At 25.9% G+C, this 17,404-nt stretch overlaps 1 protein-coding gene across 1 annotated transcript; it reads left to right on the top strand.

Annotated features, from left to right (window-relative positions):
• Positions 1-578: 578 nt before the first annotated feature.
• Positions 579-16,777, top strand: LOC145848532 (3-hydroxyisobutyrate dehydrogenase, mitochondrial-like; the record flags this gene model as incomplete). The annotated part of the gene is made up of 3 exons (XM_082953941.1): positions 579-604; positions 13,502-13,642; positions 16,552-16,777. Coding segments are annotated over exons 1-3 (393 nt in total), but the record flags the coding sequence as incomplete, so codon positions are not given.
• Between the last annotated feature and the right edge of the window lie 627 nt (positions 16,778-17,404).

A 17,404-nucleotide genomic window follows, 5' to 3' on the forward strand; every position in this document is an offset into this window, starting at 1 on the left:
AAACAAATTTGTAACAGAGTTTTTTAATTAAAAACTAAAGAGTTACATGCGCTGGGATATTTTATAAACTAATCTAATAGACAAATAAGTATACAATATTATAAAATGAAAAAGGTTGTCTATGTAATATTTTTGTATTTCTTATAAAGTATCTTAACATTAAAATGCATGTTTTGTTTTAAAAATTAAAACTTATTTTTTCACTACTACCTTAAGCTTTAGATTCTATTTTTAGGTAAAATAAATATTGATTTAGACCGTTTGACTGCTATTAGATGAATTTTTATAGCTTGATAATAATATTTTGTTTGAATTATATTCATTTGTATAAGCCAGCTCAGCTAAGACATAAAATAAGCAAATAAATATTTCCTAAAGGAAATAAGCAAGTAAATACACTGGATATACTCCGAAATCACGAGTTTAATTCGGTATAGTTTGTTGAAATACAATATTTGTTTACATTTACATAATCTTAAATCAATAAAACAAAATTATTGCATTGCTTATAACCTCATTTTATAACAGCTAATAGAATATCAATTAAAAAAAAACAGTGAATCTCTATGTAGAATAACATGCCACTGCGCGGACTTGAACTCAGGTTATTTGTTGCGCGTGCGCCGACACTCACCCCTACGCCATTGTTCTTTTGATAGTTGAGAATATATCTACTATATAAAATGTTAAAAAGGTTAAATTGAGTTAAATTTTACTTTTTTTAAAAACAATTTTGAATTATGTATTTCTAAGCTAGTATTATTGAATCATATGAAAGTATGAGTTAAATAAAGTTCTAATAGTTAAAGTAAAAATTTAAAAGTATAAGTCTAAACTGCTATCACAAATGAAACAAGGTAAAGCTATCAATATAGTAATAACTTTTTTCGAGGATGTGGTCTAAAACGTTAAACACTTGAGAATACTAAGTTTAATATCCATTAAGCTATAAGATAATTTTATAAGAGAAGGGTCGGCAAACTGCGGCCCTCGAAGTCAAAATATGCGGCCCGCGAGCTTCTTTTCAACCAAAGTATACTTTTAAAAAACAATATTTTGAAGTAAAAACTTACAGTTAGGCTCTTATTTCTTTATTTATGCTTTAATATTGGTCAATTTATCATATTTTTGATTTTTAATAATATTTTTCTAATAATACCAGAACTTTATTTAAATAGATGCGGCCATCAAAGGTTTGTTTCTAAGTAGTGCGGTCCGTTAGCAACTTTTCGGCCCGCGAGTTACATATGACTGCTGACCCCTGTTATAAGACTTTAAAACTACTTTGTACTTAGATAAATACGAAAATAATTGAAAGAGTACTTTTTTGTTGTTTGCCACAGGTTTCAATAACCTCAATTTACAATAAACAGTACTTAGTATAGTTTGTATGTATAGCTTGGTATTTTTGTTATACTCATCATATTTAATTGAATTTATTCAATAGTTTAATGTGAGGCTTATCTTTTAAAAATATCAATTAGACCTTAAACACTTATATTACTGAAAACTTATATAATTATTAAAAAATATTGATTTTAAATTAGAATTGAAATAAATTGAAAACAGGGTCAGTCTATTATACAAATTCATAAAGTATTCTGTTATCATTGATAAACTATTAACTTAAGTCAATCTATTTTTGATTATCCGTAATTTTAGAACGCTTTTTTACTGCTAAAGTTATTGTTAGCTTAAGTATATAAAAACTTATAAAACTATAGTTTGAGTTTAAAACTCAAAAATGACTCATAATCTTATGAAAACTAAGAACAATTAAGAGGAGTATTATAGGTGTACTTAAACTTTTATAAATAGACGATATATTTGTAATAGCAGTTACTTTAGTTATTAACTTTTGTCTAATCATTTGCTACTTATACGACATATTATCGTACTTAAAAAAAATAGTATCTAAAGTCGATTACAAATGAATAATTATAACAAATTTAACTACAATAACTATTTAAAACTGTTGAATCGTTGAAACTTTGCTTTTATTGTCAAATAAATCCATGTGGATGTTTATAAATTTTAAGGAAAACAAATAACACGTAGTATGTCTAATTGAAATTAAACTGAAATAGTGATATGAACAACTTTCAACTGACTTTTATAAACAAACAGTCTACAAGATAGTTAAATACTAAAGAAAAATTTTATTTGATACTTATGAGACTTAGTACCATAAATACTAATTAAATAAAAAAAATAAATACCATAAAATAGTTTAACTATTTGAATTAGAATAAATACTGATAAACTAAACTACAATGCAAAACTGTTGTGTAACTTATAGAATAATACCAAGGTTGTCTACTATAAAACTACATCATTCATAGTACAACACCATGGATATATACTATAAAACATTAAGCTTTACTTTTAGTTTAAACCTACATGTTAAAAAAAAATTATGCTTAGTTTTGGGCTGCTAGTAAAACTAAATACGAAACAGCTTTAACTCTCAATAACAAACGCTCAAAGTTCAGGTTTAACAAAACTTTTAACAACTTGACAGTCATAAGAAAACATAAAGATATCTAAAAATTGATACACTTTAATGTCGCTAAGAGTGAAACATATATTACAACCCAAGAGTTTTATTCACTTATAAATCAATAATTATCCTACCTTTAACGACCTATAAGATTTTCAAAGCATACAAAACACATTTTAAAAATAAGTATATATAATTATATTCTGTTTTTACTTAACATTGGGCAAGAAATAGAACTAAATTACGAAACAAAAAACATAGCAAAACAACAAATTATATTTATTAGTAATAGTAATTATTATATTTAAGTTAAATAAATGTTGTTTAAAGAGTAATATTGGAAATAATCATATAAACCAGCGCAACAAGTTGATAATTAGTGACAAATACTAAGTTTATATTTATATTTTAAAATCAGTATACTTTGAAAATGATAGGAGAATGTAAGAAAAAATATAGATGTATATATTAGATTGATTTAAGAGTAATTTTAAACTGAGAATAATATACAAGAAATTTAAACAAGAATTTTATTAATGTTACAGTACTACGAACAAAAAAGTGTACTACCAACAAAACATAGGAAACTAGATATGATTTTAATCTCGTCGAGAATAAGTATATTTAATTACGAATGTACCACATTACATTAATAAAACCTTTTTAATTAAGAAACACTGCTTTATGAAATTAAAATAGTAGCAAAAAAAACAACAGTGTTTGTTTAATTTCGAAACTAATTTAAATAAATCAAGACTTATGATCAGGGTTGCCACAGGATTTCTTCTAGGTTTTTCAAATTACACGTTGATTGGTCTATATTCAATTAAAAGTTAAGTTTAAGGTAAAAAAACTGTGTTGAACAGTATAACAACATTACTGTGAAGCTACTTTAAATGTATTTTTAAATAAAAAAATTATAATGACAAAAAGTATTTATACATTTGATAGATTATTCGCGTCAAACCAAGATTTTACTACTTAACATGTAAAAGTTGTTTAAAATTCAAGGTTTTCACAAGTTCCAGGTTTTTTGGCAACCCTGAATGATCTAAATTTTACGATAAACAGAAAAAGTAGTTATTAGTATCAATAAAGTATTGTGCCATTTTACTTTATAGAACACAATGAAAGTTTTGACTAAATGATATGAAGAATAATCAATTCAAATGTCTTAATTTTATTAACAAAACATTGTTTCACTTGTTTGAACTAAATCAAACGAGATCAGGCAATAAAACATTACTAGTTGATTACCATATATGTTTTAATACAAGAATTTTATTAAAAAAATTAAATTAAAAAAAAAGTGTTAAAAAAACATGTTATTCATTATTTATTATGCATATGTTAGTAATGCCTGCATTATATGATACTTCGCTAACAAAAACTTATATGTTTTTGTTATGTTATATGCTATTATATTATATGCTATTGTTATGTTATATGATATTATATGATACTTATAGACTTCGCTAACAAAGTACAAAACATTTTAACACTAAACAATATCTGATATTTACTATGTGTCCATAACTTGTGGTAACTTAAAATTCTAATTAATACTAAATGAGACTACCCAAAATGATGACGTAATAATCATGAATAAATAAAAATACCAAAATTTCATGAAAAAGACAGTAATTTGTTTGTTAGATTTTTGAAAATAGCCACGTTTTATGAGTACAAATTAAGGTGTAAATATACATTTTTATGAAGGAGAGCAAAATAGCTATATGGAAAAGTTTAGCTCAGTGTCTATTTAAGTAACAATTAAAGTTTCCAACGATACATTATGCTTGATAATAACGACTACAGTGAACAACTTAAATATTTTGTGGCTTAGATACCGGTTGCAAAAAACTAGAAAAAAAATATGAGTAACTTGTACGTCTCTTTAAAACAACGTCAGAGTGAAATTAGTCTTTACTTAACTTTGTTCTACATACACAATTACGAAACAACAAAACTAAAATATAGTTACGAACTAGACATATATGTAAACAATAGAATTACTTTAAGAGAAACCATAGAAAAAATTTTTAAACAGCCATTAGAAGAAAACAATTAAACAAAACTTAAATTATGACAATGAATCCAGTTTCAACTTTCTTGAACTCTTGTAAAACAAATCATTAGTTAACACTATGTTTCAATTTATCCCAGAGCTTAGTTAGTTTTTAAACCAATACTTATTTAACGGAAAACGTCCACATAAAGTTTCTAATTATAGTAAATTACCTTGCTTACCATGAATGCTGACGTAAATGATTACATAGGGAATACATACAGACATTTATAAATGATAACATTTACTTAATTCTATTGTATTTCATATTAGTGATAAACAGAAGACTTATTAACAGTCGAGAAGCTAACAGAACGATATAAACATATTTGTCAATATTATAAAACTTTGAGGCATTTTTTGAGTCCTGAACTCATATTTTTACTAAAACTGTGATGCATAAAATTTAGTTGAATTAGTATATATTTTTTCATTTAAACTTAATTTCAGTTGGTAAGATTTAACATATAAATAAATAGATGGATGTAACAAAATTAAGATAACATAAGGCAGAATTACATAAGGCCCAGAGGTGTACCTTAATTGAAATGCGTACTTTACAGTTTTAAGATATCCTATCATATTTTCACATAGACAAAATAAGATGTCTTCATTAATTTTATATATAGAAACGCCAAACAAACACAACAATTAGAATTTTTTATAAATAGACCTTCAAATATAGAATAGTCAGTTCATAATCAAAAGCAAAATAAAAACTAAGGAGACTTATACAAACCGTAAAACTAGACTGAAAAACTCTAAAAGTATTTTCGGACTGTAGTTATAGTGTGAAAGTTTAAGTTGTACGAATATTTTTCAAGAAATAAAATTGAAAATAATCATACAAACCAGCGCAACAATGATAAAATACTACAAGCTGATTCTATTTTAAAAATTAGTTAATTTTAAAAATCTACACATACCAAAGTTTGTATTTTTGAACTGTATTACTGTAATAGTTTCAAAAAAACAAGTTTATGTAGAAAAACAAAATGATTGAATAGTGAACTAATGAATCAACTGATTAATTTGATAGCTAAAACAAAACCTGTGATCGTACTGAAATACATAAAGCCCAGAGGTGTACCTTACTTTAAATGCGTAACTTACATTTTTTAGATACCCTAAAAATTTTACATAGATAAAACAAGGTTTCTTTACTGTTTTTAAACATATAAATGCCAAACAAGAACGAAACTTATATCTTATTTTTATTAAAGAAAATAATTAAACATACGCATATTAAAAGCATACAAAACTGAGAAGACTTATACAAATCTTGAAACTAGAATGAACTTTAAACAAGTATTGTTTGAGACACAAGGTTTAAATGTTCATAAAAGCAAGCACAACAACATAATAGTTAATAACAAAACACTAATGACTGACTGTAGATCGAAGATTAGCATATTTTGAAAATATTAAGAGAAGGTTGTCTAATGAATCTTTTATGGATGACAAAAAAAATATTAAGAGCTTAGCAGTAAGAAATGCTATGAAGAGATTGGCAATAGTGTACATTTAATTAACAATCTTAATTGTGAAAATACTAAATGATGATTCTAAATTTCTTTTAAGTTTTAAAAAACAAGCTTTTTGGTCCATTTTTAGTTGGTCCTTTAAAGTTAAATATAAGTAAAATAAAATTGTCTTTAATAGCATTTTAATAGTAAAGGTACTCTTAGTGTGTTATAAAATGAAGTTGTATTTTGGTGGTACAAAAATTCGTTACTTTACATAAAATAAAAATTAACGTTTTTATTAATTTTGGTTCGAAGTTCTGGGGTTTTCCAGGATTCTAGGTTCCAAAAAGTAGACAACATCGCTCTTTATAGGGGCAACAATAAATAATAAAAGTGAGGAAGCGAAAAAGTAAATGTGTTATCAACAGTAAGGAGTTTTTGTTACTTGTACCTAGGAGACATTTAAAAAATTAGTTTGTGAAACCTCGGAACTAAGAGCTAGATAAAAATTTAATCATAAAATTAGAATCGTAGCTACTTTAACATATTTAAACTAATCAAAGTGTATAAGAATCAACCCTATTTGATTTAATGTCGAAAAATCGAGCTTAATCTGGAATATGACTTTGTTTATTGAATTAGTTAAGAAAGTAGTTTGACTGAAAGGGTCATGACTTTGAATGAATAAAGTATACGAAACATTAACTTTATTTTTGACTATCAAAAAACTAACATATAACAAAAATAATGCAGTATGCCGACATGAAATGTGACATTTTTAATTCAACCGAGGACCAACCTGAGAGTGCTATGTATAAAAAACAAATAAGTTCACTAACAAGTTTAAATATATCAAAAATAAAAGAACATTAGTCATTACTTTCCACATAAAAAAACACTTTTAATTGCTAAACAAAATATGTTTGTTTAAAGACTCAATAATTAAGAAAGTAACCACTGATTGTATATACTAAATACAATTAACGTAGCTACAGAAAACGTAAACATAAACTGTATTTGTTTAACAATAGTAATTAGGCAATAGTAAATATTGTTACGAAATGAACGGTTTAGTTATCAAATTAAAAACAAATACATATAAATAAAAAAATCAAGTATGACTAAAACCTGAAATATTTATTGGTAATACGTTAAGGTCTATAGTTAGTATGTAAAATAGTTTTGATAAAATTAAATTTATAATATTTTTATCAAAACAAGAAAATTACCTAAAATAGAAAACTAAATGGAATTAACTAACTGCTGGACATAGCAATCGTAAAAAAGTTAAAAATCATATATGTACTAGAAAAAAACAATTAGTTTGTTTGAATTTAATATGTAAAGTTGCAACTTAGAGAGTTAAACATTTCAGTTGGAATATTGTTAACCTTTTATGACTTAATAGTTTGGCACAGATATAATCTATTTATTAGTGTACTTAATATGTTTTTATATACTTTGCATATTAAACTATAAGGTTCTGTCTAGATTAAGTATAATCTTTATAAAAATATGCAGTAACAAGTCGTACATACACACATATAATTAAGCTGTTACTTGTTATAAGTAAATAATTTTTATATAGAAAATTTTGTGTTAACGTTTACCATTGCTACTTAAGCATTTTTAACTACTTGCAAAAGATAGTTTTTTAAGATAACTTGCATATACTTACATGATAAATATTATACATAATTGTTAATAAACTTATAATCAATGAGACTACCGGATTATGACGCAAGAACATAGTAAAGTATAGATTTGTAAATTTACCTAATTTCATGTGGACAAGTTAAGACGTAAATTTTTAGTAGAAGTATTTAAACAAGTGGCTCATGAGTAACTTATATCTGTTATCTTTCATACAACTAAAGAGTGAAATTAGTCTGTTCTATTTTATAGCTTCTAGTGAAAATAAACTTTAGTTATGACTTAGAAGTACTAGCACATTAACATTAACTCATAACTGTTTAAAAAAAATCCTAGTAAAGCTTAATATAATGGATGTTATTCTTTCATTATTAGAAAGTTATTTGCTTCAAAAGATAGTTTATAAATATAACTTGCATGTACTTAACATAAGTATCATAAACCTAATAAATTATAAAAAAAAAGAGAGACTACTTCATTATGACGCAACAATATGGTAAAATAAAAATAAAAATTTTTTAGGATTTAATGTGGAAAAATAGCAGAAAAAGAAAAGTCAGTATAATTGATGCAAATGGACTTTTGAATTCCCTAACTTTATGTGGACAAATTAAGAATAAAATATTTTATGTAGAAGTAGCATAAATTAAAAACAAGTTGCTCATGAGTAATTTAGATCTGTTATCTTTCATACAACTTAAAGAGTAAAACACTTGTTTATGGAAAGGTATATAAAAAAAAGATTAGCATCTAACTGAATGAATTAAATCTTCTACATACAATTATGTGGGTCAAATGTGTTAAAATTATTACTAGTTATGACTTGAACCTACGAGCACATCAAATTCAGTCATGACTTAGAAGTACTAGCACTTTAAATTAAGTTATGATTTAGAAGTACTAGCACATTAACTCGTACATTCAAGTCATAACTTAAAAAGGTGCCGACCAGCATAGTAACCGGGCCTAAAGGACAAGAATTAAAAAAAAACTAAGGGCAGGCCGGGGAGATGACAGGTGCGGAGCACCGTGTCATCGACCGGCCGTAGCCCTTTGTTTTTTTTTTAATTCTTGTCCGCTACCTTAACACTTACTAATCAAACTCATCAATATAAAACCACTCAGTCTACAATTGAACAATCGAAACTGATATTACCGTCAGGCCTTTAATGGATATACACTGATAAGTTAGATCATATAAGCTCAAGGTTGGTAAAAGATAACAGATAAAGACCGTACAAATATAAAAATGTATATTTGTTTGGCAGTTACGCTACTCACGGTCCATTTGACAGAAAAAGGTGGCCTTCAAGAAAAAAGGCCGTGAAGAAAAAGAGAAAAGGAAAAATGTGAAAAATTTTTCGCCGGCGGAGCCGGCGAAATGCCTTAAAAAAATCATTTTAAATAATCTTCATCAAAAATTTCCCATCAATTTTCGGTTTGGGGAATTCCCCATTTTTGAAAATATGGGTGGGGGCCTGAAAAATTTAGTGCGTACCTTTTTTTAGAAGCCTGTTTAATTAATGCGAATAATGTGTTATTAAAATTTAATTCGTACCTTATGCGGGTGCGTAGTACTTAAAATAAACCTTTACTTACAACAGAGAAAGTGTTACTAAAAAACTAGTGCGTACCTTATGCGAGTGCGTAATTCTTAGAAGGCGTACTTTATAGATGCCTTTATTTTGTTAAAATTACATGTTTAAGTTAGGGTTAAAACCCAAAAATAAATGAATATAGTTTCAGATACTACATCATCCTGGTTAAGTACCTAATGTTTTACATATACATGGAAAACAGTTCATCAACCTCATAGATAGGTGTACTTTTTAATTACAGAAAATAAAGCAAATAAAAAAAGAAAGAAACTACAGACCTTTTAAATGTGTACATTGACAAATCTATTTATATGATTGAACTGTATTCTATGTATATATTTAAACAATAGTCAGTTAACTTGCTTATGTAAACTGATTTTATTTAAATAACCTTTTAAAAACAGTATAAAACTTAAATTAATCAAAAATAAAAAACCACTTGAGATTCATCTAAACAGTTAAAACTACTTTGATTCAAGTAGTAACTATATTTTTGTCAAATAAAACTTTAAAATTGTAAAAAATTGTTTATATTCTTGGTAACTTCAGTTTTATACTGTTCCTACTAAAGAATATCACTTTACTCGTCATGTAACTTATCAAGCTAAAGTTTATCAATGATAGTTAAATTGGTCTCATTGTAAAGTAATTATTTAGCAATCTAATAAATACAAAGGTTTGCGCTGTTACTACCATCACTACTTATTAACTAGTATACTTTAATTTACTTTATATATTCACTAATAGACTTTGAATGCTTACTTAATTGCTTTGTTTAATCACTGATCTCAGACAACTTATTGTGTGTTTCTTAAAGTGTGCACACAAATTAAAGGTGTTTGAGGTTTTGAACTTATCATTTTAATACATTGTTACAAACCAAAACAGTTAAAGCATACTACTTTGTGTCAATAACATATGTTTATTAGCCTGTAGTTCATTTCAAAGCTTGTCAAATACTTGCATCATTTGAAATCTTTATGGCTGTATATTTATACTATTACCAAAATTGAGTCTTCACATTTGTCATATACATAAAAACAACACAGCAAGTTGTTGATAAATGCTTATTAGTGCAAACATATGAACAAAAGAAATTGTTGATAGATAAAAGAACAGAAAGAAGTTAGTGATAGAAGAAGAGAAAAATTAAAACAAAGGTGAGAATAAACCTCATACAAATATACACTAACAACTTTTAAATTTTTCTTGCTGTGAATTGCTTTGTAAATATATGAGTGTAAACTTAAAATTTTGGAACATTTTATTTACTAGCAAACCTAATCCTGATATGGTTTAACTGTTTTCTTTTGAAAAAAATGAATAAAAAATTAAAAATTTATAACAACTAAAACAGTTTTGAAACTAATAACAATTTGGTTTTATAACTACTCTTCCTACTTATCTTTTATGCACACTTTAAGTAACTCTTATTACAAATCATTAATTTACAGATATATAAACTACATTAATACAATCAGAACTGACCAACTTAATTTTTTGTTGTAAATAAACTTCTACACTTAGATTAGCTTGCTGTCTCTTTGGGCTTCATTCATGAATACAAAACTTCTTTATACAAGCATATAAAGCTTAGCACAAATGTTGCTACTTTTAAGTGATTTTATTCATTTTTGAGTCTTATTTAAGTTTTCTCTTAATTTAAGATAGCCTAGTAATGTTAGGAGAATGAAGCCCAACAAAGCAAATATATGTTTATAAACCAAGGATACAACTCTATGAATAGCTAATATGAATTTGTGCAAAACTTAATTAACATCTAAAGCTTAATGTTATTCAAGCATGAGAACTCAAAAAATTTAATAGTAACAAAAGGACTCAACAATTAATAAATAGAAAATCTAAAACTTTAAGACAAAATATCAAGATTTATTGTAAATATCCAAAAAACCTTAACTGTGTTACTGAATATTCAACTAGTATTACTGGTAACCCTAGCAATAAATACTAAGTTTTGCACAAATTTAAACAATCTAATTAACTATTAAACAAACTAACCTCAACAGCTGCTGTAGTAGGTACTCATCTTTTAATATGAATCCAAAAAAGTGTGATCCATTGCCTAATCCAAAGATTTAGGAGAAATCCAAAGTTACAACTTATAAAGACCTTTGAAAAAAGCTAGGAGTTTAAAAATTTTACAGAGGTTCAAAAGATTTTTCATAAGAACTCTTTTGAATTTTTCTCTGCTCAGTTCACTTTACAATGATGTTTCAAAGATTTCAAAGACTGAGATGCAAGTTTTTAAAGCCTCTTGATGGTTTTTTTAATGCATCATGTAAGTGCATTCAAACTAATTGATCTTGTCTGAACATGTCATGCTTGTAGTATAAAACTTGTCATAATTTTTATGAATAAAGATGTATGCATTATGTGATGAACTAGAAGATAAAATAAAGATTTTTTCAAAAGTTTTGCATGAGAAAAACAATACAAATTATCAACATAAACTTTCAAGACTGTTGAATGCCAAACTAGGTCAAATGCTTTCTTAAACTTACTCACACAATGTAGAAATATAAGAATTCTTTTGAATTTTTCTCTACTTATTTCACTTTACAATAATGTTTCAAAGATTTCAGAGGCTGATATGCAAGTTTTTAAAGCCTCTTGATGATTTTTTTTGCATTAAGTAAGTGCATTCAAGCCAATTGATCTTGTCTGAACATGCCATACTTGTAAGTATAAAAACTTATCACAATTTTTATGAATAAAGATATATGGTTCTGTGATGAACTAGAAGATTAAATAAAGAAATTTTTCAAAGGTATTGCATGAGAAAAAGAATATAAATTATCAACATAAATTTTCAAGACTGTTGAATGCCAAACTAGGTCAAATGCTTTCTTAAACTTACTCACACAATGTTAGAAGATAAAATGAGCAACAATCATCAAGTTTTAAATTCAAAAATACTCACAATCAAATAGAGTTTGCTTAAGTATTGTACAAAGCTCACATAAGCAGTATAAAAAAGAAAAAAAAAAGTTTTAGAGTTACTTTACACCTACAGCATCTAAGGTGTTTTTACTACAAGTGCTTTTCTCAAAAGAATATTCATTGAAAAAAATATTTTGCAAAGTACTATTTTATTGTGATGTCACATTAAAATGTAAGACTTTAGAGAATTCATAAAAACTACAAATTGAAACACTATCTTAGCATGGCAGGGTGGTTTTTAGCTTTTTCGAACATAAAATGCTTTTTATTTTACATAATGTTAAACCTTAAACTTTTTTTTTGTAAAAAATAAGCTGTTTTAATTTCATTCTTATTATTCATTCTTTTTAAAGTTTTTTGTAGTTTCTACCTTTTTTACTACAATGGCGATAACTGGTTTAACATACTGTTTAATATTTAAGCTACAGTAATTCATTGTGCTCATATAAACTACATTGAAAACTTTATAAAAAAGTATAGACTGAGTTTTCAACTCTAAATTTTACTTTTTTTTTCTGTTTGTTTTAAAGATGTTTATTACTTAACAATTTGCATAAGATTAATTACATTTAGCTTAATGCCTTTATTTTCATCTGGTTATATCATTACGTTTAACTTTTGCAAACTCATTTTAGTTATAATTTAGTTTCAATCGTTTTGCCATATTTGCCAAAACTACTGAGTTTTCGTAGTCACTGATAAAACAACTTTTTGAAGCATGTAGAAAATAAAAAGCCACATTGTTCATAGTGAGTGAATGCTAAATAAAGACACAATTATCAAAATATTCATGAATGATTGTGCCATCATTATGTTAAGATATTTCTGAAACTATTCAAGTTCAGTTTTAAGCCACAAATATTATCAGTTTAAATTTTTCCAACTAAATTCATTTATTTGGTTTATTTAATTAAATAAGTGCTGACATAATACTGCTGTAAAAACTTCTTATGTTGCTAGACTAATTATGTCTTAGAACTTAGTCTGTTTTTGGAAAGTTATGAACATTAACTACTTGTGAGCTGTAAAAGTCTAAAATTTTTCATTTATATTAACTTAAATAAATCTTTCAAGTCATTGAAACTTTCAAACCAAATATTTATACAAATACTTTAAAGTACAAACAGACAAATTAATTTATGTAAACATAAAAAAAATTATCAAGATACCCAACACAAATAAAAGCTTAATATTGACAAATTGTTAAACTTCTAACAGAAAATATATTAAAACCAACTTAATGTCATCACCAAAGAACCTTATATGAACTGAGCAAGCCTATATGGTATTATGAGAAGGATGATCTGAAGAAAACATCTAGTTTTGAAGATGGAATTCCCTCTGGAACTGAGTTGAGGTATAGGAGTGGGGGACCCAAGATCATACAAGAAGTTTTGTAAGTGATTTTTTTAAATCTATTTTTGTTGCTTATTATCACAAGTTAGAACATCTGTCAGTTGGTACAGTGTTTGTTGTTTTTTTTGCGTTTAAATATTTACTTTATAAAATTTTGTTTATTTTTTATATACAGTTATGTTACAATTAGCAGGTTTGATCTGGCAACATTTTAACAAATAGAATTTAAGTATTATCATTAAGAGAATCTGAAAACTCCACACTCAAAAAATTTATTTTACAACTAAAAAGTATTATGAGAAAAATAAATGATTCAAGCTTCACAAAACAATTACTAGAGACATAAAAATGCACACTTTTATTTGGATTCTTTTTTTAGTATGATATTTAATTTCACTCTCTGGTATATTCTAATATACAAAATCTTTTAGCATACATTTATGTTTTTTTTTGCAACAATCATCCAAAAGTTTCAGCCCTATATTAAGACCTTTACACCATCAGGCTACTTTAAAAAAAATAGAGAAAGTACTGATATTTTTTTACCAAAATAAGTGTATTAAAAAATGCAAGTGACAAGTAAAAAAAAAACTGTTTTAAATGATATAGATGTATACATTTTTTATTGCAAATTCAGCAGATGATCTTTTTTCACCATCTCTACAAATTAAGTCTTAATATAAGTTCAGTATTCTACAATAGTCACATAGCTTATAAATAGGCCTTATTGATATTTATACCGCAATAATTTTTTCTATTGCTGTTTAAAAATGATAATTTTCTTCAAACTTCTTTGTTGAAGAGTAATTTTAAGACAACAGATTTTTGCTTAGAGACCATATTTGACTAGCAAAAGCTGCAGTTCAGACTCTAAACCAGGGGTTAGCAACCTTTTACAAGTAATGTTCTAGATTGTCCAGAGAAAGCCTTTTGCAAACAACCATTTAAGAAAAGTATTTAGCTAGTCTCTGTAAATTTTAAGTCCTTCACAAAGGTTTGTAGTCTTTTAGAGGCTCATAATCTTTTAAACATGAAATCTAGATAAGTAACAATGTATTTTTTACTAGTTAGTGTGATTGATTACCAATAAGTTTGTTTGTTTCAGATGTATTTTTTCACCGAAATACAGATATTATTTATACACTTCTTTTTTTATTAGATTGAATACCAGATCCATACTTTTGTCAAAGTTACTTCAAATGCAGATTTTAAAATCTATTGAAAACCATTATGTAATTTTTTTCAAAACTTCTACTTTATCTGTTCAGTAAATATGGTATTGTTCAAATAATTATTTATTGCAAAAATTCTAGAGACATTTTTTATTGATCAGCTTGATTTTATAAAAATTTAAATAATGTTTTTCAAGTACAATGCAGATTTTTACATCTATATGTGCAGTAATTTTAGAAATAATATAGTTCTTTATTAAGTTAATATTTTTTATGCCATAGTTACTGAATGGGTTAACTGTAAATAAAAAAATGTTAGAATATAAGTGTTCAATAGTATATAAATTTTTATAAACTTATGTGCAATAAATTTACCAAAAGTAAGATTCTAATTTTAAACTACACTTAATCAGTACCCTTAAAAAAGTGAATAATTTTATCTGGGTGCACGACTATTTATATTCAGACAGTTCAAATACATAATAAAAAATTGAATCAGCTAAAAATAAAAAAATCATGTATATTTATCTAAAATAAAAAATTAATATGTAAATCATAATATTATCTAGGGGCGGTTATTTTAATTTGCAAAAAATTAGATAGTTTTTGAAATATGGCTTTATTAAAGTAAAAAATGTTGTTATTTTTTGTATTTTTGACATATCTTTAAAAATATTACAGATTTTCAAAGAAGATAAAAGTGGTTTGTAGATATTAATAAGATCTACATACGCATTTTTTATTTTTTTCATACTTATAATACTTTTTGAGATATAGTCTTTTAAATATTTTTTAAGAATTTTAGTTGTCCGAATTTGAATTGTCATGTAACCTTTAAAAAACTATTTGCTTCTCTGAAGCAAAAAAGTAAAAAATGTAATCATATTTATTTGTTTTTTTAATTTAATGGACTTAAATGTTGCTTATTTACTTTTGTTTTTATTTACTTTAACATTTTGTTAAAATTAAGTGTCTAATTGTGGTTTTTGCACAACTTTCTAAAATATGTTTTTATGCTAATATTTTGTTAAAACAGCAAACAAAACTGATTTAGTCTTAAGTAAAATTTAATCATGTGGATCTAAATTTTTTTTTATTTGCATTTTAAAGGCATAGGGGAGATCTGACATTTTTTTTACTAAAAATAACATTGGATCTTATATGAAAGTTTGAAGTGAAAACTTTAAGCAAGTTTTTAAAGAATTAAAAAATCTTATTTAACTTTTGAGATATTGTAGCTTTTATAAAAATCTTCCAATACAAATGTATGGAGCGCAATTTTTTTGCACTTTTTGAGCTAGAGACCTCAAACTTTCACGAAACGTTCATTTTATACTTTAAAAGACTTTGAATGTTGGATTTTTAAAAATATTAAAAATAAAAATTTTAGATTAAAGAAAAAAAAAGGTGTTTTTTTAACAAAAAAATTATTTTTTAGAGTTAAAATAACTCCTTTATTCAATCTTTTTAAAGTTTAATAATACACTTTCTGTGAAAATTTGAAGAAGATTGCTTAAAAATGAAGGAGAAGATATATTTTTAGTGAAATGGTCTTTTTAGTTTGTGCCTTTCATTAGGAACCTATTGAGATCACTGACTTTGATCGCTCATATCTCAAAAATTACTTTGAATCTTTTCAAGCGGTTAAAAATGTCTGATAGCTCAGATAAAACTCAATAAAATAAGATCATCTTGTAAACATCAAGGTGGACCCCCTATGCCCTTAAATATCAATTTAAATACAGAAATATAAGTTTACAACAATTGCACTCAACAGGAAAATCGAAGATGCAGGCGGGGTGATAGCTTCATCGCCCAGGCAAGTGGCAATGAAGTGCGACAAGATAGTCACCATGCTACCCAACTCCACCCACGTAAAAGAAGTTTATTGGGGAGATGAGGGAATATTGAGAGAGGTGAAGGAAAACTCCCTCCTCATTGACAGCTCCACCATAGACCCTGCCGTTTCAAAACTTGTTGCCGTTGAAAGCGAAAAGAAACAGGTTTGTTAACTTGTATACTTTTGAAAGCTGACATGGTGTTTAGTTGTTTTGCATTAGTGGTATGAAAGATTTGTTTTTACAGTACAGTGCTTATTCACTTATCTGGACAGTTTCGGTCAGAAGAAAATTCAAAAAATTTTCAATATTAAATATTAATATATATGTATGATACAAGTATTTAAGCTTTCATGCTGTAAGAAAATTTTAGATGTTTCTCTACAACTCTACAATGTTGTTCATTATTATGACGTAATAGTACTACCAAAGATTACATACTTTTCATGTTCAAAACTAGTTTAGTTATTAAAAACCTTTGTATGTAAAGTAAGTCAGTTGAGAAAATTTTAAAACAATTTTATTAGAAACAGAACTTATAGTTTTTTTTTTAAATTTTTTAAGTTTTTTTTATAGGTAATTAAATTCTGAGTTTTTTAGAAAATGAATGTATAACTTTGGAAATAAAATAACTAGATTGATGTATATTTTTGTAGTAAATTGAAAACATAATTTGTTTGTAAATAATTTTTGTACCCGTAATAATAGTTTTTTTTCAAAAGTTATTGTTTAGTTTAAAATCATATTACAAACTTTTTTACACAAATTTCATGTACAATATATGAACATGTA

The sequence above is a fragment of the Thalia democratica genome, unplaced genomic scaffold (assembly GCF_965202585.1).
Source record: "Thalia democratica unplaced genomic scaffold, ktThaDemo2.hap1.1 HAP1_SCAFFOLD_1514, whole genome shotgun sequence".
NCBI classification, from domain to species: Eukaryota; Metazoa; Chordata; class Thaliacea; order Salpida; family Salpidae; genus Thalia; species Thalia democratica.